Source organism: Neltuma alba, unplaced genomic scaffold (genome assembly GCF_004799145.2).
Source record: "Neltuma alba isolate B1F8T4 unplaced genomic scaffold, ASM479914v2 tig00011915_pilon, whole genome shotgun sequence".
Taxonomy (NCBI): Eukaryota; Viridiplantae; Streptophyta; class Magnoliopsida; order Fabales; family Fabaceae; genus Neltuma; species Neltuma alba.
The window spans coordinates 185,907-212,122 of NW_021636508.1; the positions used below are offsets into that span (position 1 = coordinate 185,907).

Here is a 26,216-nt window from a genome sequence, read left to right on the forward strand (position 1 = left end):
ATAATTTATAGAATTAGAGTATATTGGAACTAAAGACACGATAAAATTAAATAATCAAATATGATGATAATATTAAAAATTATTATTTCCGGACCTGATATTTGAAATAGTAATATATGTCAACAAACATATACTAATAATCGTCTTTCGGGTGTAAATGATTGTTCAAAATTTAAAATTATTTAACTTTTTTGTTTTTTATATTTTAAATAAAATTATTTTAATTTAACATTTGAAGTAAAAATTTAAAAAATTAATTTGATAGAAGCAAACTTAGTTTAGACTAATCAGCGGAACATTTATAGCTTATATTAGGATGTCACACTAAGAATTCGAAATTCAAAAGGTAAATATTACAATTCTTGTCGTTTCATAATTACGGGAACAAAATTTCACATTGATAGTTTAAATTTTTTGTGCGTTAATATTATCAAAATTTATAATTATTTTTTAATATTTATGTGACATAAGGAAAACATTAATGAGAAGCTAAGAACTTATAATAACTTCTCATTTTTTTCAACCAAATGGAACATATAGGCGATTTTGAAACATTTTATTCTTTTCCTTTTCCTTTAGTAGATTATTTTCTTCTCTTGTCTAGATTTAGTTTGGGTGCTTATCTTCCCTGCTCAACTCTTGATAAGCACTGGACTGTCCAAATATGATTTGAATAATTGAGATATTTAATATTTCTAATTAATTAGTTTTACATAAAAATTATTTTTCAAAAAGTAATAATTAATTTTGTTTTAAATTTTATATCCATTAAAATAATTATTTTTAAAAAATAAAAATTAAAAAAATTAAATCTAAACTATTCAAATCAAATCTAGATGGTTTCGAATATTAATCTTGGGTGGCCATTTTTTTTATGAGCATCTTCATTGGATCCCCATAATGTGATGACTGTATTTGAATGGGAAATAAGACGGATGGAGAGTGACAAAATGGAAAAAGGTTAATGTAATGTTTGGTCATTGTAATTTTCTCTAATTTTGGTTTTAATTTTGGTTTTCAGGTATGAAATTTCAAATTATAAGTTTTGGTTCTTTGAGTTTTAATTTATTTATAACTTCAGTCATTGTAGTTTAACAAGGACGTGTAGGTGAAGTTAACGATGTTAAGTTTGCTGATACATCATTAACATCATTTATTCTGCTGACATGGCATGCTGACTTGGTAGCCGGACTTGATTTTAATTAAAAAAAAAATTATCACCTTCTTCATGGAATCACAGTGCATTCTTACAGCTGCTTCGTCAAAGTTTAAATCTCACTCTTCCATGAAAAGAATGAGCAGCAGTTGACATCCTCCACTTATCATGTTGTTAGATCAAAGCTCCTCTATTGGCCAATGTGAAATGACTACTTTATGTTCTTGTAACCATTAAAGTCGTAAAAGTAAGAAAAAGATATTCACCCAAAAAAAAAAAAAAAACAGTAAGAAAAGATGACTCTTCAACGCCGCCGGTGATAGATTGTGTACCATTGGTCAATATAAAATGGCCTTCATAACGCTACGATATAATATTTACTTCAACATCAGGACAATTGAGTGATTCAAATCTATTTAATGAAATTTCACGCTATCATACTTTTTAAGTAATTCGAAATTTATTTCTATGAAGTAGTTGTTCTTTAAAGTATGTCAGCATGATCAAGTTTATTATATTTAATTGCTATATAATATAATTATTCTAAATGAGAAGGAAAAACTAAATGTTACACTTTATGAAAAGTGCACATTATTTGCCTAAAAGAAATTTATTAATGCAATGAAATGAAGTGGTTTTACTGTCAAAATTAAAACATCAGATTTACAAAACCCTAATAGTTTACTCACCAACACATTTCGAATCTGATTAAGAAATAACAAAAAGAAGCGGAGCATGTACAACACCAATACCTTCTCCAGCGTATGACTGCACCTTGACTATAAATATATACTATCTCTATTTAATTTGTCTGACTTATATATTAATATATAATTTAATGATCATATAAATATAAAAATTATAAATAACACATGCTATAATTAAATATTTTTTTAAATTAGGCAATTGGATAGTATATATTCAGCAGGTTTTTCTTAAAAAGAAAATGAAATGTGATCATATAAAACCGCGCTTCAATCAACGAACGAAAGAATGGCCATCATGCGAAGTCCATCAGAACCATTCCCCAATCTAAACCAACTCGTCCAACCAAATCAATGGTCAAACAAATCAATCAAATAAATCAAGGCTTCCAAATCAAATCAGCATGCGGCAAAGTAAACTATTAGCAGGCAGTGAGAAACCCATGCCACGGCAAGGGAAACCGACGTTAATATCTATTAATCTTGTCGACAGATTAAATATTTAAATTGATAATTCATTTCTAATATTTATGTGACATGAGAAAAACATTATTGAGAACTTAAAATAACTTCTCCTAATATTTCCAAGCCATCAAGGAATCATGCATGGTGAAAGAATTTAAAAAACCGTTAAGAGTTTTCTTTTTTCTTTTCTTTTTTAAAAAACGACGGCATCTCCAAATTTTATTGATGGCCCTCACATATGGGGAAGAAATAGAATGCATGGTTACGTCAAATATTACTTCAAACAAATGCAAACAATAGAAAAAAGACTTTCTAATACCAAAGGTCCTAATGCCAAGACATCAAAACCCAAGAAAAAAATAGGATGCCAGTAAAAGTCTTCCAAATATAAAGAAAAAAAGGAGAAAACATTAAAAATAGAACAAAGGAAAAAGAAAAGAAAAGAAAAGATAAGCACCCTTTGAAAAATTTGATAATCGCCCTTGACTTTGATGGTGATGGTGACTGCTGTACCTAAAGCATGAAGGAACATTTTTAGGAAGGAGTGTGTGTGAGTTGTGACCAGCTCAGTTCAATTTATCCAGAGTAGTCACACAAACACACGCGCACACGCGCACACACACGCTACCTCTTATCATTAATATAAAAATTAATTAATCAACTCGAGTAAATTAAAAAAGTTTGTTAATTTAGTTATTTATAATAAATAACTATTATATTTTCTAAAATACTCTTACTAATCATGTGTCTTAGTTAAAACCACAATTTGATGGAATCATTAACAATGCAACTACTACAAGAATTACTTTTAAAAAAATGAATAAATATAATATATTAAGATATTATACTTAAGATTAAATTGAATATCAAGCTAACTTTTATATTAACAACTGGAGGTACTATATATTCATTTCTTTAAGAGGGAGAGGGTGAGAGATTTTCATTCCCAATTACCTGAATTGTTGCATCATTCTCTTGGTGGTCTTTAAGGATTGTTGCATCATTCATGTCTTGGTCTTCAAGAATATGCTCCACTGACAAGGACCTGCGGAAAATGAATTATATGAGAAGGGCATAAGTTTGACAGTTGGCAGTTGTATCACTTCAATCATTAGAAATATAACCTCATGATAATTTGTCCCCTAACTTGGACAGAGAATTTTGAATGTTGTATCTGGGAATAATAAATGTACTCCTTTATTTTTTTCAAAAAGTACTTGAAAAAAATGTAGTGAGTGTATGTACAAGAACTAGTAAATGAAAGAATTTGAAGAAGGCATTGAAGAATTAAATAGCTACAAAATTTCCACCAAAAGAGAGGCATGTTTCAAGAAGTTGAGAGTAAAGAAAAATACTAAAAACAAGAAAAAGAGTCTTAGAAGGAAATTTCACTCCAATGAATCTGTATACACATAAGAAGAGTAATAACATTGGCGGATTCAGAGAACCAGATAATTGAACACTGAGAAACAATTTATATGGAAACACTACCAGCTTCTCTACTTGCATATAATATGCAAAATATGATACTTATATCAACCAAGTACTTGGAATAAGGGATCAACGCATCCTAAACGTTCGCCATTTACACTGATGTATGGAACATGAGAGATTTTGGGCCAAATTTCCTCATCCTTGTCGAAGCATCGCTTTTCGAGAAGCGAGCGAACCCTAATATGGAGCATTTGTAGGGAAGGAGGCGTCATTCCTCCTTCTATTTTCTCAAGCTTGTTAGAATACCGAAGTTCGAGTTGTTGAAGAGAGGTTGGGTGTTGAAGCCCTGTGCAATGCAGTGTGTCAGAACCAGTAGAGATGACAAGCTTATTGATACTTGGAAGGTGATGCCATTTTGCATGACATGATAACAACTTGTCACACTTTATAATCTCAAGTTGTTTTAAGCTGGATGGTAACAACCCGGTGAGAATGGCTCCATTTCTGGACATCTTTCTATTTTAGGCTTTTCTAAATTTGGAAGAAGACGTTCCATATAATCAAACAGGGACGTCAGATACTTGCAATTGCAAATGGAAATCTTTCGGAGATGAACAAGAGGTGCCTTTGAAACCAAACAAGCCTTGAGATTTTCAGAGTCTACCATAGCTAGCTGTTTCACTGATGGGGGAATATGAATCACAGGAGGTGGCACCGCATTAGACCAATCCACGACCATTAAATCTTCAATATGCAACTCTACGGACAGAGACCCCAACGTGCGCGCACTTGAAATTCCCAGTCCGCGCAGGGAAGGTGGTAATTCTTGCTCTTGCCACACTACATTTGGACTTTTAATTATAGCTAACAATTGAATGTTTGGACACTGTGGGATAGAAGAAGCAAGCAGTCTACATGACCTAATCCCCAGACCCTCTAAAGAAAGAAGTTGGGGAGGTAAATTTCCAACTAATTTGGGGCAATTAAAAAAACGAAGGCTGCGGAGTTTAGGAAAATCTTGCATATCAATAGAATGCCATTGTTGCATATCTTCAAAATGAAGAGTTTCAAGGGAGGGGAACGGTACTGTAAGTGAAGCACAATCATTTGCAGCCTTGAAAAACTCAGAACCCACAGTCACCACGCTCTGTAATCTTTTAATTCTTAAGGACCTCAGAGAAGGTAGTTGTCCAAGTGCAGGAATTCTCCAACACTTGTTGCAATCAGTCAACCGCAACTTAATCAAGTTGTCGTAGGAACGACCTCCTGATGACTAAATTGCATCTGTTGTACCCCTATAACCGCCATCTTCCAAAATTTCTAAATCCTCATAAGATTCAAACTCGTGCTCGATACATATCTCTGTCCATGAAAATAGATATAAATATTGAGAAACACTAAAGTAAGGATAACATAAACATTTCAAAAATGTTAAAAATATAGAATAAAACTTAAGCTGTAGTGCTGGTTAAAGGGGAAAAAAAAAACTTGTGATGGTGTAACAAAATAAAAAACTGTGACTACCCTTAAAGAATATTCCGAAAAGATTCTTTGAGTATAATTTTTTTATTAAAAAATATTAAAATAAATCTTATTTACTGCTTTACCCCTCATCATACTCCTTCCGGTCCTAAATATAAGACATATTTTACACTATAAAATGGGTCTTATATTTAGAATCGGAAGAGTATTAAATTTCCAGTTTATCTTTTAATATTAATATTTATGAATGATCCATTTAATATTTTTACTAAATTAAGACATAACTTTATAATTTAATTGAAAATACATATATATAATTACAAAATATTTTCAGATAATACATATATTTAAAAAATTACATCACAAGTAAGTTTTAATAAATAAACAACGTTAAACATTTAAATTTATTATAAAATAAAATTTGTATTTATAAAATTAATTAAATTTATAATATGGCGATGGATTTAATAGTGTGACAAAAAATTTAAAATGTGCATTAAAATTATTTTTTAAATTTTAAATACAGATATATCACATGTGATTAAATGATAATTATTAAGTAATATTTGCATTAAGGAGGGGTGTTTTGGTCAAAATAACTGGTCGATCCAATGATTTAATAGTCAACTAATGGTTAGGTGGATGGAAGTTGAATCTTTAATACTAGAAGGAAGTTTTGTGCAATATATATTTCGATTTTAAGAGAGGTCTATATAGGTTTTTAAAATAAAAAGGAGGTCCTGTAACTTAGGTTAAATAGAGAGGAGGTCGATGTGTTTTACCCTAATAATAATAAACTATAAATTGGCCAAAGCTTGTACCAAATGAGCAATCTTAAGTAAATTTTATGCTTTGACGCTGTGTTATAACATAAACTTTTAATTAAAACAGGATAATTCATTACGTTGGCAAAAGCTAATTACATGCAAGGCTTTCTAAGAAATCATGTTTAACGAACTACGAACACAGGCCAGGCTGCACATCCAGACAAGTCATTGATTTCTAGAGAATCAAATTCGATATTCACTGTGTGCGGAGTCAAAAGAGTATAAGAAGAGATAAGGAAGAAAGTGATGCATGATATCTTTAAAGCATGGCCAATATTTTTTTAGGCTTAATTCGCCTCTACCTATTAATATTATAAGATACAACTTAGGTTGACTGGTAATTTCTCACATGATACAATAGATATCCTTGAATATCAATTGCATTATCAAAATTCAAGCCAAAGGAATAATGACTTTTACAAAGTGAAAATTCGATTTTATCTTTGCTTGTATTCAAAGATAAAGGAAACAGGTTTAATCTTGTTTTGTGTTTTGTTGTATGTCCTTTCTTCTTGTCTAAATAGATTGATGGCGGGGGGTTTATAGATTATGAAGTGATTCCTCAAAAAGATGCCTCTTAGAATAATATCTCTTCAACTAAAAGTCACAACCATATGTTGATTCATAAACTACGATAATTTAAATAACTGAAAGATATTTAATATCCTTTCCATGAAGAGTCATACTTTTTAATATGTAAGATTGCCTTGAGAAAATGACATAACCTTCCACCAAGTGGTGGTTATCCTACCTTTCTATATGTCTTTAGAAATTAACTTTGGTATCTTTTAGGGTTGTAACTACCTATACAACCCTTCATATAAATATATATTAATTTATATGAAGACATGACCCCTCATATAAATATATTAATTTATAGGACACAACCCTCCATCTAAATTTATTAATTTAATAAATTTACATAAGTACCTGACTTTCTAAAAAATACAGCTTTTCATTTTAGAAATATCCCCAACACACTGGACGGTCCAAATTACGTGCTCATCGTTTGTGGTGAGCAACAGAGAGAGGAGAAGGCTAAAATGAAATGAGAGAATTGGGAGATTGAGAGGGAAAAATTGGTAGAGGAAGAAGGCCAAGGAAAGGATAAAGAGAAATAAATACAAAGTAATTTTACTTTTTTTTCCTCATTAAAAATTCACATAACTTCATTATGTTTTCCTTTCTCTCTTCATTATAAGCATATTCTTTTAGTTCTTACCATGATAAACGCTCCTTAAGCTTCCTATTCTTATTATATGTATAGCATAATACATGTTTTGTTTGAAGCATCAAGTTTTTCAGCCCAATATTCCTAACTTACTATAAAACTTCCTAAGTATCGAAGCTCCTTTAACTATTGAGTGTAATTCTAATATTTTACAATAAATAATTAATTTTAACTATTTATGTAAAGTTGTTATGGTGATTATTATAATATGGACTAGAGATAGTAACATTTTAAAATAAAACCAAGGATATAATATGAAGACAATGTCAGTGACAACACATGACAAAAGAAAAAGGATCAATAACTACCTTCATCCTCCGTGGGGTTCACTGAATCTAAAATCTTCATGCATATCCCTGCACCCAGAAGAACACCCTTGTTTTACACACACACACACACACACACCAACTAATAATAGTTCCACCCAAGGTAAACTGTTTTAAATACAAATACAAATAATAATTAAAAGCAAAAACATTCATTTTAAATGTAATCACATGATAATTTGTGCACTAACTTGTGCAGAATTTTGAGTGACGACGTATCTGTGAATAATTAGTATATGCTCATTTTTCAAGAAGTACTTGAATAAATTGCAGTAACTTGTTGGCTTGGAAGGGAGTATATACAAGAACAATGAAATGAAACGATTTGAAGTCATTGAAGAATCAAACAGCGAGAAAATTTTCAGGGGAAAAAAAGGCATGCTTCAAGAGGTTTAGAGTGAGGAAAAATACTAAGAATAAGAAAAAGTGTCTTCGAAGTTAATTTCACTCCTCCACAAAAGACGAGTAATAGCAGTATCATATAATTAAATAATGAGGAACATTTTACATGGAAGCACTCCTTTTTCTACTGGCATGTAATATGCAAAATGTAACACTGAATATTAAACCAGTAATTGGAGCAAGAGGTCATATCAGTGCACCTTAAATCCTCTGCATTTAAACTGATGTATGGAACGTGGGAGATTTTGGGCCAAATTTCCTCATCCTTGTTGCGACATCGTTGTTCAAGAAGCCCACAATGCCTAATGTGGGGCCGATGTAGAGAAGGAGGCAGCATTCCTCCTTCTAGTTTCTCAAGGCTGAAAGAATCCACAATTTCCAGTAGCTGAAGAGAGTTAGATGTTGTTAAGGCCTGTGCAATGCAGTGTGTCAGATAGAGTAGAGATGAGAAGCTCAGTGATAGTTGGAAGGCGATGCCGTTGTGTATGACGTGACAATAACTTGTCACACTCTCTTATCTCAAGCCGTTTTGAACTGGATGATAAGGACCTTGCTGAAAATGGCTCCATTTCTGGACATCCTGCTATTCTTAACTCTTCTAAATTTGGGACAAGACGTTCCATGTCATCAAACAAGGACGGCAGAAACTTGCATTTGTAAAGGGAAATCTTTCGGAGATGAAGAAGAGGGGCCTTTTAAACCAAAAAATCCTTGAGATTTTCACAGTTTCTCACCTCTAACTGTTTCACTGAAGCGGGAATGTGAATCACTGCAGGTGGCAGAGCATCAGAACAATCCACCGTTAAATCTTCAATATGCAACTTTTCAGACAGAGGCTCCAACATGCGCCCACCTGAAATTGCCAGGCCGCGTAGGGATGGTGGTAATTCTTGCTCTTGCAACATTACATTTGGACTTTTAATTATAGCTAACTGGTGAATGTTTGGACACTTTGGGATAGAAGAAGCAAGCAGTGGACGTGACATAATCTCCAGACCCTCTAAAGAAAGTTGTAGAGGTAAATTTCCAATTAATTTGGGGCAATCAACAAAGCGAAGAAAGCGGAGTTTAGGAAAAACTCGGTTATCAATAGAACGCCATTGTTGCCAGGAGATCATACCTTCAAAATGAAGAGTTTCAAGCGACGGAAACGGTACTATGAGGGAAGCACAATCATTTGCAGCCTTGTAAAACTCGGAACCCACAGTCACCACACTTTGTAATCTTTCAATCCTTAAGGACCTCAGAGAAGGCAGTTCGCCAAGTGCAGGAATTCTCCGACATCTGTTGCAATCTGTTAGGCGCAACTTAATCAAGTTGTCGTAGCAACGATCTCCTGACCAAATTGGATATGTTATACCCCTATAACCGCCATCTTCCAAAATTTCTAAATCCTGATAAGATCCAAACCCGTGCATAATACACATCTCTGTCCATGAAAATAGAAATAAATATTGAGAAACACTAAAGTAAGGATAACATAACCATTTCGAAAATGTTAAAAATATAAAATTTTTTTGACCTTGCAAATGTTAAAAATATAGAATGAAACTTAAGTTGTGATTGATGATGGTCACATTTGTAGCAGCGTTAATAGTAACAAATTAACAATAAATTTATAATAATTATAAGCTGCAAAATGGAAAAACCTTGTACCAAATGAGCGATTTTAAAAATTTTGTGCTCCTACGAGATTGTGTTATAAACAAGGGCGGCTTGGATAACTAATGGAGCTTGACTAATCAATACTGGTGCAATAATAAGTAGGACAAAAATGAAATGTAACACTCCCTTTAACACTTAATATAAAAGTTAATTTGAGAGTTAGATTTGATTACAAATATAAGATCTTAATTTTTTTATTTGTTATTTTTTTCCAAACTAATTTATCTAACTTATAAATTGATAAATAATCTAATGTTATATAAGGATATTTTAAGGAGATTATGTCACAATTGTTATGATCAATTAATTTGACTTCCTTAATGTATTATCCAAATTAATTAACTGGCTCTTACAATCTTATATTCAGAATCAAAGATAGTGATAAATATTTTAGATAGGTTATTGGAATCTGCTATAAATAGGAACAAATTGATGCTTCAAAAAACTCTCTTATAAAAAGCGACGAGGGCAGTATTTTCTTTGAGATGCCGAGATACCAGAAAAGCAAGTATAACGTTTTTTAGAAAAATCTAATGTAACATGATTTCCTAACAAAAAGATATGCGTATATATGAGAAATAAATTATTCCATGAACATTTTTGAAAAAATATTGTGTATATGAAGCATATATGTATGTATGTATGTATGTGTTAGGATAAATATTAAAAGCAGTATATATGTTATGGTAAACAAATATACTCTATTTGGCAAATATTGCAAATAATATTAAAATTCAAAATAGGCAATTTTGCTATGCGAAGAGAGTGATGCTCAACTAAGCCATGAAGGAGCCACCCCCCGGCGGGGTCCTAGTAATATTGTATATGCTTCAAGTCGGAAAGACAAGTCCTAAAATCGAAATTTAATTCGTTGGCAAAAAAATAGGAATTTAATTTTCAATGTCTACAAAATGTCACACAATGATAGACACACATCATAGGTTGACGTGTACATAAAGCCTCCCACAAGATAAATAATTAAAAATTAAATTTTACTCCCTCCATTCTTTTTCATAAAAACAATTAACCAAATTACATTGTGTGAAATGTTAGTTAAAATCAGTTGAAAACAATAAATATTAAAAAATATAATATTTTTGTAAAAAAAAACTCATTTATGTGGAAGAGAGAGAATTTGAGATGGAGAGAGAATATGTTAGAATTAAACACAATGATATAAATTATATAAGTAATTAAATAGGTACAATGATAAATCTATAAATAAAATTTGAGACAATTTCTATGTCTCTTATAAAAGAAAATATATCATATTCCACAGTTGTTTCTCTAAAAACTTATAGCACATTAATGCAACTAACTTGATCACATACAAGGAAGCAAAAGTTTTTAAATTTACAAGTTTGTGTACTCATTTTAGCCAGTAAAGGTTCTTATCTCACTGGTTGGCCAAAAAAAAAAGTTCTAATGTCATTGGCGCTGCCGCGCCAGATCTTCAGCGGTGGTGGGAGCTTTTCCTTTTAATAATGGAAGAGCACTTTAGTAATTTAAAATAAAAAATAATTTCCAATTAATTCCTTGGTCAGGCAGAGTAATTTCGGATTGTATTAGGATTTCTCTGCAGTTATTTCAATTATGTGGGACTTTTGTACAATTCTTCCTAAATGAAATCAATTACTAGTTAAGTTCTCATTATGAGATTTCTTACTAATGTTTCCTCAAGTATATCTCCTCCAACAAACTCGGCGCACCGCCAGACAAAGGAAAAGAGAGTGTGTGGGAAAAGGTATAAGAATATAAGGAGATTGAGGAGGAAAATTTGGGAGAGAGGAACAACGGTTATATTTTCCTTTGTCCCTTAGTTATAGTCATATTCTTTGAGTTCTTCCAAAAGTAAAAAAAAAAGAAAAATAAAAAAGAGTATAAGTCGATGATGAATTGAAGTTACAAGCGGTTAAAATAAGAATATCAATGGTAAAATAAAGAGACGGGGGGAAGGGAAAATACCTTTTGTTGAGTAATCCCCGGGTTCCACGAATTGAATATTTTCCAAGTTGCTTTGTAGATAGTATACATGAACTCCAAGGTAAATTTCTTTTTCGCCTTCTGTTTCCTGTGTTGTGCTCTGAATAGAAACCTTCCCTTGACTCCACTCATTTGTAATGGGGAGTTCAGTGTTGTGAATCATGCTTTGCATATCACATATATAAATATGATTAGTCTTTATTGGTGACAATGAACTCCACATAGAAGAAATACCCAGCCTGATGGCCTCGTCAATGTCCACAGAGAATTGACAACTGTAGACATCATCCTGGTTATCTTTAACAAGAATCCAGAGAAAAGTCATTGGGAACATATTGCGAACCCAGAATGACACAAAATTTTCCCGACTATAGTTGTGGAGCCCTTCTGGAAATTTTTCTCCAGGTAAAATAAAGTTTCTTTTCCCAGATCGAAAGTTCATTGCCTGCAAATTGCATATTGCCAAAAGAAAAAAAAAATTCACAAACACATAAGTAATAGGAAAAGAATATAATCATAGAGAGAGGGCTTGGGGGATTAGAGATACCGGCTCCATTACTTTGTTTTTGGATAACTTAGTCAATGATGTGCAACGTATGGCACTAAATTTCTCCAAGTCTGGTGGCATCCCTCCAATATGCTCAAGTTTGTCGCAATTATCCAACAAAAGATATTTCAAATTGTGATACTCTTTGATGCATTCTGGAAGAATTGTGAAATTGTTAAAACTCAGATCTAAATGTATCATATTAGTGGAGTTAGCTAGACAGAAAGCAAGAGAATCATCTGATAAATTGCAATTTGAGAAAAAAAGTTGTTCCATTTTCAATGCCATTGCCGAGCAACCTACACTTGCTTCACCTCCACCTTCACACATCTTAAAATGACTCATTCCTTCACAGGAATTTGCTCTCAGTTTCCAAAGGTTTGGTAATGTGCAAATGCTAGCTGGTAGTTGCGCAAGATTACGACACTCTTCCACGTGTAAGATTTCAAGTCCAATAAGATTGCAAATTGAAGATGGCAATTCAGTAATTGCTGTCTTGTCTATGTCAAGTGTTTGCATTTCTTCCATCATGACTAATACTTCTGGAAATCTCTAAAGACTGGAACAACCAAAGAGGTTGAGACTTTTAAGAGAGGTCAACTTAAGGCAAGATGGCAAAATCTTCAAATTTTTGCATCGCATAGCACTCAATTCTCTCAATTTATTTAAACATCCAACTGAATCACGAATTCCAATTAAATTTGTGCAGCCATCAAGCCACAATTCTTTTAAATTAGAAGCTCCAAACAAGTCAGGTATTTGCTGCAGAAATTTGCAGTTTCTTAAATTCATACAACTTATATTGTGAAACGCCTACAACACAAATATCAATTTACTTTTCATAATTAGGCCAAAAAAAAAACACAAAAGTAAAACTGTTAGGATACTTATATACTCACCTTGTCAAATGGTTGGAGCAATTCATAACAACTGAAGGACAAGTCAAGATAGACAAGTTCAGTTGGGCACAAAGATGGTACAAACTTGAAAGAATACCCCTTCCATTCCAACCACTTCAAACTCTTTGGCAGATATTCGGGACATTCAGAGAAGCACGCTTTTCTTATCACAAGCATTTTTAGATTTTTCATTTTCATGAATGCCTCTCCACTCCATTGTACTTCTATACTTTCAGGTAAGTCTAGAACTATGGCTTCAATTTGGTGAGTCCCCTTCCAAAATGATAATCACGCACAATAAATTTCAAAACTCAGATGTTATGAATCATTATAATTTTTTTTTTTTTGAGAAAACGAAAATGCATGTTGGTGATCTTACCGTGTCTTGTTGTAAGACATGAAGAATGTCTTTGTAGAACCATAGTCTACTACGTCCACCAGGCTCACATGATGATCCTTGTTGAACAATCTCTTTACCTATATCTTCAATCAAGTTGTGCATTATTACACAATCTTGTTCAATCTTGATTAGGGATTTATCAGTCAACACTTTAATAGCATATTCTAATCGGATTCCACAAACACATAGCAACGCATCATTGACAATTGCTAATTTCTCACAATTGAAAAAACAAGCGAAGTCAATGAAAACTTGTTTCTCCACTTCTTCTAAAGTATCATAGCTTAATTTGAAGGCGCCCAAAACACTTTCATGTGGAATGCCTTTGAAATGATCCAGTGCAGACCTCCAGAGATTAACTCCTTCACCACGCAAGTTAGAACCAATCACTTCTAAAACTAATGGAAAACCGCACGAATAATTTATGGCAAGATTGCAAGCCTCCATGTAGTTGTAATCCACGTCTTCTTTTTCAAAGGCATGCCAACTAAGCAACTTAAGAGATTCCTTATCATCTAATTCCCTGACATCATAAATGCTTGTAACACCATGACTTACTAATAATTTCTTATTTCTGGTTGTGATGATTATTCTACTTACACAACCAAACCAGTTACAACTTCCAGCAAGTGCTTTTAATTGTTCTGATTTGTCAACATCGTCAAGAATCAAAAGAATCTTCTTCTTACGAAGCCTATGTTCTATTATTGGTATTCCTTCGTGACAGTCACTCAATTTGAGATCTTTCTCCTTAACTAATGTACGTAATAATGTCTCTTGAAGATGTGACAAACCAGTTGGATTTTGAGAACTTTTTCTTACATTAGAAAGAAAACATAAGCCTTCAAAATGATCAGCAATGGAATTATATATAGCTCTTGCAATAGTGGATTTACCTATTCCCCGAGCTCCCCAAATTCCTATCATTTTTTTTCTCTTCAGTAGACCAAAGATCTAAGCAAGAGATAACTTTCTTGGCTCGAGGAACAATTCCAACTTGATAATCCGTAATCTGTAAACGCTGCATGTTGATCTTAGCAGCAATTTCATTGGTGATCCTTGTAATACACTCTTGTTCATTTGAGAAAATTTTCTTGACAAGAAAGTCCTCATGCAATTTTTAATATTCTAACCACACCCAAATAGTGTACTATTTTTAAACAATAATGATATATTCAACTTATGAATTAAAAAGTTAACATAATAAAGAATTTGTCATTGTGGGAAACTTATAACTCTCTTCATTATTTTTTTTCCCTACCTTTCAATATATACTCTATTCGGACCAAATATGTTATAGTCATTATTTTTCATTCCTTTTCCATCCATACCCCATACATTGTATATATGAGCCTTAATTTCTTTACCCCTCACTCACAACTCACCAACCCTTCAAAAAAAAAAAAAGAAAAAAGAAAAATACATATAATTATTCATTAATCACTTGGAGAGACTGTGAATCTCTGAAAATATCCCTTGTTTGTTCTTGAGTCTTGGAATTAGTTTTATCCAGATACTGCTGATAGACGCATGACAAAAAGCTCCAAAGAGATCCACTTCAACCCATTCACTGTGTCACGGAACAACGTAACAACACAGCCAACATTGGCACAATAGGTAAACCCACAATACTTAAGGCATCAGAGAACAAAGAAGACACCTCTGGAATCAAACTCAAACACCCCACTGCATAAAGTTGCCATGTTATAGCAGTGAAGCTCAATGTCAACACATCACTTCCCTTCCCCATCTCGTGCTCCTCCATTTCTCTTTTCAAGCCTCTATACTATCTACTACCAAACAGCCCCATCACTGTTACCAAACAGGCCACAAGTGACGGATACACTATCATGTCGAAAATGCCCTTGAAGCTTTTGCTTTTTACAACTGTACTGAATGCAATCTGTGTCAGAGAAGGCATCAATCCATACACAGCTGCAGCAGCAACTGTGCTTATTAACCCGATCACATATTTCTTCGTTCCTGATGAAACTTAGTGTTGGATTCTACAGAAGAATCAGTTTGAAGAACGAGGAGGATGGAGGAGATTGTTAACAGGAACAAAGTTTATGATGTAAGGTGTGAATTTCTGTGAGTTGAGGACGGAGAAGAAGGCATTGAAGGCTAACTTTGATGACCAAATAAGAGAATATGTAGAAAAAAGAAGGTTAAAGCAGAAGGTTGCTGATCACTATTGTGAATGGTATTTTTCTGCAGTGGGGTGTTTGGCTGCAGGAATATCATAAAATGGGAGAATAGAGAAACTCACAAGTTGGACAAGTGTTACTGTCCATTTTCTGTTTCCACCTTCTTCGTAGTAGAGTCTTCCCAGAAGTATCGCACTTGATTGGCCCACCAGCACAAGAACAGCGTACAAGCCTATTCTTAACCAATGCTGATATTTCTTTTTCATTTTGATCACACTGCCTGATTGGCTCCACAGATTGCCATTACCCACATTAGTAATTGTTTCAACTGCTCCTTCAGGTACTGGAAAAAAAAATGGAATAAGGAAACATGTGTGTCAGACAAAAAAGAAAAAAGGAGACGTGTGAATATGGAGCAAGTTTTTGCTGTGTGATTCGTATATCTGAAGAGGAAGAGAGATCACATTTATGGACAGTATTAACTAACCTATACCTATTTTGGAAAGCTCACTTCTTGAGCTTCTCCCATGGCAAATTTGAACAAAGTTCAGAAGAGAGGAGAAGGAGAAACTAAAGGCTCTTGCTGTAATACTACACTTCGTTATTTTTACGTTTAAAGTTCCTGACAAGTTTAAACGGTTTTCGTTTAAGTTATATTATTTGACCAGTAACTGCTACGAAAAGGAATTATTGATGAAGCCAAAAGCTATTTTATCGTTTGAAAAATTAAGAAGTTTTCTTACATAATACGTTCATTGCCATCACTATTATTATAAATAATAAGCTAGCGATACATCTCACATGGCAATCATCTTGCAACTAGTTTTGCTAATTCCCTTTGGTTGGGATTAATGAAAGGTCATTAAATAGGTAGAATATATTAATATCCAGTTTTAAAACTTGTTTAGTTTACATGATCAACCTACTTGTGAATAATTTTAATTTGTTTACCTCTTCATGGAGTTAAAGACAGTAGGGGTGTTTAAATAGGCCCGTCCTGGCTAGTCTATCTCGGTCCTGATCATATTGGGATGAGACAAAAAATGGGACCAGGATGGGACATGGGATGAGGGTCCCCATAGTAATATTTTTTATTGTCTTATAATATAATAATTATTAAATGTTAAAAATGGAAAATGTTTAAGGCATGTGTAATGCAAAAAGTTTATATTTTTAACTTTCAGGACGTATATAGTTGAATGGTTATTATTTATTTAGAGTTTTTATAGTTGCTTATGATTTTTGAAATGGTAAAAATGAATTTTGGAGTTATTATATTACTGATTATTATTTATTTTTAAGCCCAAAGAAATTAAAAAAAAGAAGAAAAAGATGCTTTCAAAAGGGTTAAGCCCAAAGAATTAAAAATAGAAGAAGAAAAATAACCAAAATCCATTGCAATAGGTCTAACCATAAAGCATAAAATATTTTTATAAAAAAGGGATGTCCCGGTCTCATTCTGATCCCGAGGACACAGGACAGATTTCCTGTCTCATTCTTATTCACCAGGACAGGTTTGGGACGGGCTTGTCCCGGTCCTCTCCTGTCCCATGCGCAGCCCTAAAAGACAAGATAGTAAATAAATTAGTTGAATATATGTGTGCGTAGGTGAGGGGAAAAAAGTTAATATATTTAATTTGTTTTGTTGCCAGGATGATTATTTAATTAATTTTATTGTCATCTTATGTCATACTATATCGAATTACATATAACTCTTTTTGCATAGAAAATCTAATTGAACCACCAATAATGCCAATTAATTGAGTAAGTAATTTTTGCATTAATCCGTCAAGCCAGACGGAGAGAATTTGTGTTAGGATTATAGTTTTGATGATAACAAAGTTAGATTAATTGAGTTAAGTATGATTGATCGATCATCTGATCGATCAAACATTTATCGCTAAGGTTACAGATAATTGTTCAAGTGTAAATCAGTTTTATAGTAGGTATTTTGATCGAAGAACTATTCAATAAGTGGTTAATCGATAAAATGATCGATTTTCGCTAACATGGAAATCACACAAGGTTACGGTTAATTATCGATCAACTGATCGATAACATCAGATAAACAATCGAGTTACTGATAAAGAGAGTCAAATCTGAAGTACATTTATGGATCACATGTTCGATAAATCTGTTATCAATAACGAATTCGATAAGAGGTAACACTCTACTCGTTCTGTATATTATTTCTGTTATCCATCATATCTTCGATCATTTACTTATCGAACACATAATCGAACATTATGCTCTAACCCTCTGGATGCAGGAAGCCATCATAACTGCTGAATCGATAACATTATCGATCAGAAAGTTATTGATCACATGATCGATAATCAATGTTTCCACCTGCTCATATTTAGTTTTCTGCAACCAAATTATCGATAACATTATCGATAATTTATCTTGTCTGCATAATACCTTTTCACATAACTTGATCGATAAAGAGTCTAAGGATTGTTATCTTCACTTATGTTGAACCATTTTTTTCGATCACCTAATCGATCATTGACATTTCGATAATGAGATCGATCATCTAATTTCCTGAAACTCATGTTTTCACAAAACGTGATCGATAATCCGTTTCTTTAGCTTACAGGATTAAATTTCTTTTCACACTTTATCGATCACTTGTTCGAATAATCATTGATTGATCACTTGTTCGATCATTCCAGATAGACTGTGTTTTTCGCTATATATATTCTTACTTATGGTTTATCAATAACCTTATCCATCATCTATTTATCGATAATTTGTTCGATCATCAATAACTGAAGTTTCATTTCTGTAACATTTGAATTATCGATAATCTGTTCGATCAACAATTGTTCGACCACTTGTTCGATCATGGAACGATTTCCATTTACCTTGATAATTCTTAAAGTCAATGATCCAACACTTGATCGATAATATTGATGAACTGATTCAAAAAGCTTTCACTCTATTTATCGATAACCTGATCGATCAACAAGTAATCGATCACCACTTCGATCAAGCATATCCAGAATGTCTTTCTGCTCTTTTTACAGATAAATCACTTCGTCCAAAATCATTGAATGATAAATTTGTTTTCCCTTCTTGGTTCATGACTAAAGCCTACACCGCAAGACTCTTACTTGTTTAAAGCCTTAAATATGCAGATTACTGAGAAAGAATACAACGGCTCTTCAACGTGATTACGTAGGCTACAACCTACAGTGTCAGAAGCTCAGACGCATTAATGGCGGAACCGTTGAAACTGGCGAAGCACACAAACGGAGTCACAACGGCTAGAAGCTCTTCCGTCTAACGGCTAATTAACGACCTCAACTATAAAAGGCGCGAAGAAGCATTAATGAAGAGATTTGAATAGCGGAACTACCACCTGTGATCACTAAGCCTAGCATTCAATACTCTGTTTTTCTTTAATACTACTGAGCATCAGTGTTCATCATTAAATTCACTCTGTAAGAGAGCCGATAACTACTCTTCATTTAATACTATTGAGTGATACTCAAGAGTGTGGACTCTTGAGAGGGATTATATCCTTACAGGAGTAAGGGGGAGCGATTGAGCGATTCAATTACTGTACCGAGGCACCAAGAGCCCTGTCAATCTTGGAAGATAGTGGAATACTCAGAAGAGTTCTGAGGACTGGACGTAGGTCAAGGTTAAGACCGAACCAGTATAAATCTCGTGTCTTCCCTCTTCGGTGAAATCTCTCCTGACTCTGACTCTCTGGTTCTTTTTAATACTGTCTCGCTTTAATTTTTAAGTTTTTGTAACTCACCCAATTCACCCCCCTCTTGGGTGAGATTGATTCTAACAATTTGGACGTAGAGTACTATATACGCCTCCTGTCCTTAATATGGGACCTAATTGTTAAGTTAATTTTGATCCTATATATAAGACCTATTTATCATATTTATTAATTTTTTTTCTAAATTATCCTTATAGATACTCCCTCAACTATAATCAAGTAAGTGCGGGAGGGAGGATATTGAGAAAGATGATTATGGTGTTTTAGAAAGAATATGTCATATTTCTTATAATTAACTAACCTAACTTTCTTAATCTAATCAAATTAGTTAAATGGATCTTATATTAATGACGGGAGAAGTATGTTACTAAACTGTGGCCTTATTCGTTATGCAGACAAGAAGGAGGTATAATGAAAAATTATTTTTAAAACGAGAAGTTTTTTTAATATTTACAAATAAAAATAATATATATATATATATATATATATTAGTGTGCCCTCAAAATATTAGGAGAGTCAAGAGCGTGTAGGTTGCTCTTAGTACTAACTCCAGTCTTTAATATAAAAACTAATTAACTAATTTGATGAGATTAAAAAATTTATTAAATTAATTGTTTGTATTAAATAAATATTGTCTTCCTTAGAATATCCTTGCTAATCATGTGTATTATTTAGAACTACCATTTGATGGAATTTAATATATGTAAACATGAGAGACAAAGTAGATTTGAGTCTTATATTTATGACCAAATTGAAAATCAAATTAACTTTTATATTAAGGGCCGGAGGTAGAATATAATAACCGAATAAAATGCCAAAACTGTGATCTTTTTAAAATTGCCAGGTGCACAATAGCCGACTCTTTGGACTCCCAATCTGGACTCATTTTCTTTTGTCTGTTCCTTGTGACTAATATTTTGGAAGGATGACAATTATGCAGCAGAACTCCAAAGGTTTAGGTGTCTAAAAAATTTTGTCAAAAAATAAGTTATAAATAATACTCGTAATTCAAAAGGTTGTAAAAATGAGAGTTGAAGTTGCAAACTATAATACTTAACTATTAATAATTTCTGATCAGACAATACTTACGTCAAATTCTGTATATCTATTATGTCAAGTTTTTCAATCACATAACACCATATGTTGTGTATTTAAAATATTACTATTAAATTATAAAACCACATATGAGAAAATAGGACATATTTCCTTTTCTGATCTACGACTTAAAGACTTTCACTGCCCAATATTCTTTTTTAAAAAAAAATCTAGATTCCTTTCTTTTACTCTTCCGTTCTTTAATATAAGACCCATTTAATTAATTTAATTAGATTAAGAAAGCTAGGTAAGTTAGTTAATTATTAAAGATATATGTTTTCCTAAAATATTAAAATCATCTTTATTAATTTCCTCCCTCCTTCACTGACTTGATTATGATTGAGAGAATATCCATAGGGATAATTTAAAATTTTTTTATAAATATGAGAAATAGATCTTATATTTAGAACCAATATCAATTCAACAATTAAATTCTATATTAACATCCGAGGAAGTATATCTACAGTGTTAAACACGCAATATCATTTATCTTTCTTTGCGAATAAAGCTCCCATGCACAAAACAAATGAAGAGATGACCCTTATTATATAAACTAAGACCTTAGCTATATCTATCATACTAATATCCCAATACGCTCAACGTTCTTCATCAATCAGTGTACTTTCTTCCATCGGCAAGCTAAGTTGTTTTTGCTTTTACAAAGGGATGGTCTAGTAATGCCGCAGCAGATGGCCGCTCGGCTGGAGTTCTTCTGAAGCAGAGTTGGAGAAAATCTTTACCATCTTGGCATAACTCTTTTGGTATGTCCGGATGTTCCTCTTTAAGACAAACTCTATAGAACGCCTGTTACTGCTTAGTAAATGAATTTGTTTTAGTCAAATATTTAATTAACTAATAAATGGAAGCTCCATATATGGGATACGATGTCTATTATAATTCCACAATTATTTTGTTCAAAAAGTATACCATAATTTCTCCCTTGCCCTTGCATTTAACCAAGGCACTATTTCTTTAACGCCAGACCTAAAGATTATCTATTCCTCTGAGTACGCATTAGATGTGTTATGTTTGTTGCTTCACTTGTTGAAAGAAATTTTTATAGCAGAAAATAACAGACTTAAATTCGTTGATATTTATATGCAAATTAACAAGTCATATTACCTAATGCAATGTTAGCTCCACATATACTGAAGTGTAAAAGTGTTTACCCATTCCAAACGAGGCCAAGGATGCTTCTCTGAGAACATTTCAATGATTACGCAACCCAAACTCCATATATCAGCAGCAGAAGCTTCACGCGAGCTCTCATATTCTATATTTTGAAGAACCTATATGTATGAGAACCAAGTTTGATTAAAAAATACTTTTGTGACGCATCAGGTAGAGTTTGCAAATATATATCTCTGTTACCAAAAGAAAAAGAAAAATATATACCTCTGGGCTTGCATAATATGGAGTTCTGATAAATCTTGATTTTAATATCTTATTTGATATCTTTTTAGAGATATTTATCAATTAAAGTGGGATAACTTGCATTAATTGTGGATATTTTGAATCAAATACTGATTGCATGAAATTAGAAATTTAATAGAAAATCTTATCATATTTTTATCTCTTTTTTAAATAATTGATTTTGGATTATATGATAGTATCTTAATTCATCTTTTGCAGGCCTCAGAAAAGGAAACAAACATAAAAGAAAAGCTGAAACAAAAGAAAAGAATTAAAAAAAAAAAAAGAACAAGACGCAAGAGATGGAAAGCATGGATTTTGGGAAGATATTTAGATATATATTAAATCTATCAGTTGCAAGATATGGAGGCCACATACGACATGCCAACTCCCTATATATATATACGAGGACGCACACTCAAAAAAAAGACCGAGCCATACCTACACCACACTCATACGCTACCTTCGTACGCCGCCATATTAAATCTCAGCAATTCTTTCTCCACCAGTTTTCGTCCTTTTCCCTTTCGGCCATATACACTCCTTTACACCCTTTCCTTCACGCATACACCACCGCCGCACACCACTATCCATCATCTCCAGTTTTCATATTTTTCCTTCGGCAAAAACGCAACCGTACCTCATTGGCACCACCATCATCATCTCTTATGGCTGCTGAACTCTTAGGACGTGTTGTGACTGGGTTCAAAGCTATGAGAGGCTGAATTCACTGTGCTCTTTGGGATTGAATTCAATGGCTTGAGTTTGAGAGCTACAAAGGGGAGTTTAATTCTAGTCCTTAGTTTAGACTATTTTGTTCATGATTTCTGGTTTGAAGCTTGTTATATTTGGTTTAAAGCTAAGAATTGCTAGTTGTAATTCTTGGTTTGGATTGGAATTGTTGAGATTTGGATTGGTATTTATAAGTTTGAGTACTTGGTTTATACATATATTTATGTTTATGCCTTTGTTAATTCATTGTTAGTGTGATTTTTATGCGAGTTGTATAGAAATTATACTTGAAGTGGATTTAACAAGTAATTAATGTTCTAGTTGAGTATTAATTTAAAAGGAATAACTTATATAAACCAGTCTTAACCACTTAAGTTACTCCCATATCATTAAACAAGCCAGGATAGTCATTGATTCATTCCTCAAGAGCATTCTTGTTATTGATTTCTTACAATTCAAATTTGCATTTTTCATTCTTTCTTAAAAATACCAAAAAAAAGTAGTTTAGATTTATTTCTTACTCTCTTAATTAGTTTTATTAATTGAAAAATCCTTTTTCAGCCCCTCCTTTCAATTCTTTGTCAATTAGTTAACTAAGGAATTAATAAAAAGCTCCTCAAGAGACTCGACCCGAGTTGTGCTTTACTGCATAATTTGGTTTTATTTTTGATTTAACCCAAGGCGACTAAAAAGGTTCAAATCAAGTTCCCAACTGGGAGTGCTTGCCCACAGATTCTGCCAACTATTCAATACAGAAAGGCCAATTAAGTTATTGTTGACTCTTGGGGACTATCATATCAATTCCAAGGGTATTGCCACAAATAACCACCGATACTATGGGACATACATACTCTATCCTAAACATGAATCACCATCTTAAATAATCACTTGAGAAATAAAGTGTTGAGTTCAAAAATCAATGGCCTCGATTTTGTCATGTGAATGCATGCTGTACAAGATAATCAAGAACTTACATGCTTAGCCAAAACAAAGTCAACCAGCTTTACTATGTTGTTAGAATCGACAAGCAGATTGTCTGGCTTTATGTCCCTATATAATCATACATGACAATAAAGAAAGAATGAGAGAGGGTTATAGAATATAAGAATGATACATATTTTGAAGAAACCTCCTATAGAAGGAAATATATCTTACTCTTGTATTCTATTACTTTCTGGTTTTCCTTTATTTAGTAACTGGGTTGCCAGTAGGTTTCTTTTGTAATGATGGCAAGGCGAGCGGGTGATTAATTCATAGGAAGGAAAGGATAGAGCAAGCAGATGTTTCCTTCAAGAGAATTGAAAACCTCAACCTATAAACAGGTGTGCACCTTCTGTATTAGGATAGATTTGGATGGCAATGAAAATAGATTTTGCTATAGTTTAGCCATTCTCTATCCTCCTCAAGTTCCTCTTATTTCCCCTCCTTCTGGTCTTATCTCTCCCTTCATTTCTCTATCCAATCCCCCTCTTTAGTTTTGTCTATCCTTTTCCCTATCATCACTCTTCTGTTTTCCCTATCTCTTCCTCTATGTTTTTTGTGAACCTTCCCCAAATTCTCCTCTGTTTGCATTAGAAGAAATGTGCGTCAGTGGTTTTGTCCCGGGGGAAATAAATGAATACTTAAGACGACAATCCCAACATATGCTTATCATTTTGACAACCCTATTTTCAGTGTGATTTTGAAACATGAGTTAAAAAAATTAATTAATATCCTACAAGATATGTGAGTTGCAATGTCCAGAACTCATGCAATGTTTCATACATGTTTGAAAAATACCTGTGAACAACTCTTCTGCTATGCAGGTAAACCAACCCAGAGAGAATTTTTGTGCAGTGAAATTTTGAATCAAAGATTCACATAAAACACCCCTTTCCGATATATATTTCTTCAGTGAACTCCGTGGGATGTATTCCATGTGTAGATAAATGTGGTGTCCAACCTAATTATGCATGAAACCAAGTCATTAATTGTGTGTATAGCTTCATCCTCAGCTTAAATCAGGAGGGTACTTACTATTTCATTGCCATAATACTTCACAATACTGGGATGTTTCAGTTGGCTGAGACTTTCGATTTCCTGAAAACACAAATATACTTTAGCCATGATTGATACAATTTGCAATCATAGACAAATATTTTTCTTTCTCCATCTTTTTAAAATTGTTAAAGTATACATTTAATCCTTTAATTTTATAGAAAGTTTCAATTTGGTTTCTCAATTTTAAAAAGTATACATTTAATCCTTTGACCCTAAAATTATTAACAAAAAACGATGATATTGAGAAATTAAATGTTGATAAAATATTTACATGCTAACTTAAATAAGTGTAATTTTCAAAATAACCGTGATTGTCACAAAAACCGTCATTTAAGCCTAACAATTTTAGGGTTAAAGGATCAAATGTATCTTTTTTAAACTTAAGGAATCAATTTGAAACCTTATGTAAAGTTTACGGACTGAATATATACTTTAGCCTTTTAAAATAGATGAAGGATTTATTGGCTTGCTATGACATCATAATCACTGCAGTTCGGTTGAATTTAGAAACCATGTATGGCATAATTCGGATTCTTTGGAATTATAATGTTTATTAATTAAGAGAAAAGTAATAGGAAGAGAATTTAATTTGGATTCCTTTAAGTATATATCATGTTTTTCAAGAGTAAAAATGATGAGAAGAGTACCAAGTTTAATTACAACGAGTGTTTAGTTTATAATTCTACTCTAGAATTTATTCTTCCTTTCTTATATTCTATTTGCGCACACTAAAAAATAGGGCTCTGGCTTTGACTTTCTGATTCTTCAATGACAAAATCATCACTTGTGGTGGATTATATGTGTGACAAAGAAATTTTAATAGTGTACATAAGACGTACCTTTCTAATAGATTCTATCTGTTCAAGTTTGAAAATATCTTTAAATTCCTTAACTGCACAGAATTCTTTGATTTCCATGTCGGAAATGCAGAACACAACATGGCTTATATGCTTCGAGTAAGTGGTCACGGCTTATTAGCAAGGCTTCCAACACATATTTCTTAATAAGAAATTAATATTACGACGATAAGATCAAAATTTCAATTTACTCATTCCTGTTATAGGCAACACTAACAGTCCCAAATGCACCATCCCCAAGAATTTCCCCCTTCTACCATCTGCTAAAATTGGCGGCATCAGAGGTTGAATTAACATCATCATCATCTTCCTCTACTGCACTTAAGGCTCTGTCAAGCATGGAAGAAAAAAATATTGATGGCTACACAAGTGTCCCTGTAATGCATTGATTATTGACTAAGATATGAGGAGAATAAGAAAATAAGATCAAAATACCTAGAAGAGGCAACATGAACAGATGTGAATCCTCCATCCCCAGGAGGAGGGTCCCATTTCGGCCTTTGGCTAAAATTTAAGGGAGAGGAGAATGATTGAGGATCATCGTAATTGCGTTGATCAACCAACTTCTGCAGCCCCAGTAGGATCCTCTGTTTCACATTGCCTAAAGTTGGTGGTAGAAGAGATTGAATAAGCAACATCATAATTCTGTTGATCAACCAACACAGTGTTTAA

General features: G+C 32.9%; 2 protein-coding genes across 2 annotated transcripts; both read right to left on the reverse strand.

The window, feature by feature from the left end:
- Nucleotides 1-8,458: 8,458 nt before the first annotated feature.
- On the reverse strand, nucleotides 8,459-12,750 carry LOC114719377 (uncharacterized). The gene is made up of 5 exons (XM_028904850.1): nucleotides 12,537-12,750; nucleotides 12,223-12,377; nucleotides 11,658-12,120; nucleotides 9,148-9,456; nucleotides 8,459-9,027 (listed from the first exon to the last, which is right to left on the reverse strand). The coding sequence occupies exons 1-5, from the start codon at nucleotides 12,748-12,750 to the stop codon at nucleotides 8,723-8,725; spliced, it is 1,446 nt and encodes a 481-aa protein (XP_028760683.1). The 3' UTR covers nucleotides 8,459-8,722.
- An 848-nt stretch (nucleotides 12,751-13,598) lies between these two features.
- On the reverse strand, nucleotides 13,599-14,448 carry LOC114719378 (TMV resistance protein N-like). Its single transcript, XM_028904851.1, has 2 exons — nucleotides 13,705-14,448; nucleotides 13,599-13,604 (listed from the first exon to the last, which is right to left on the reverse strand). Exons 1-2 carry the CDS (start codon nucleotides 14,446-14,448, stop codon nucleotides 13,599-13,601), a joined length of 750 nt encoding a protein of 249 aa, XP_028760684.1.
- Between the last annotated feature and the right edge of the window lie 11,768 nt (nucleotides 14,449-26,216).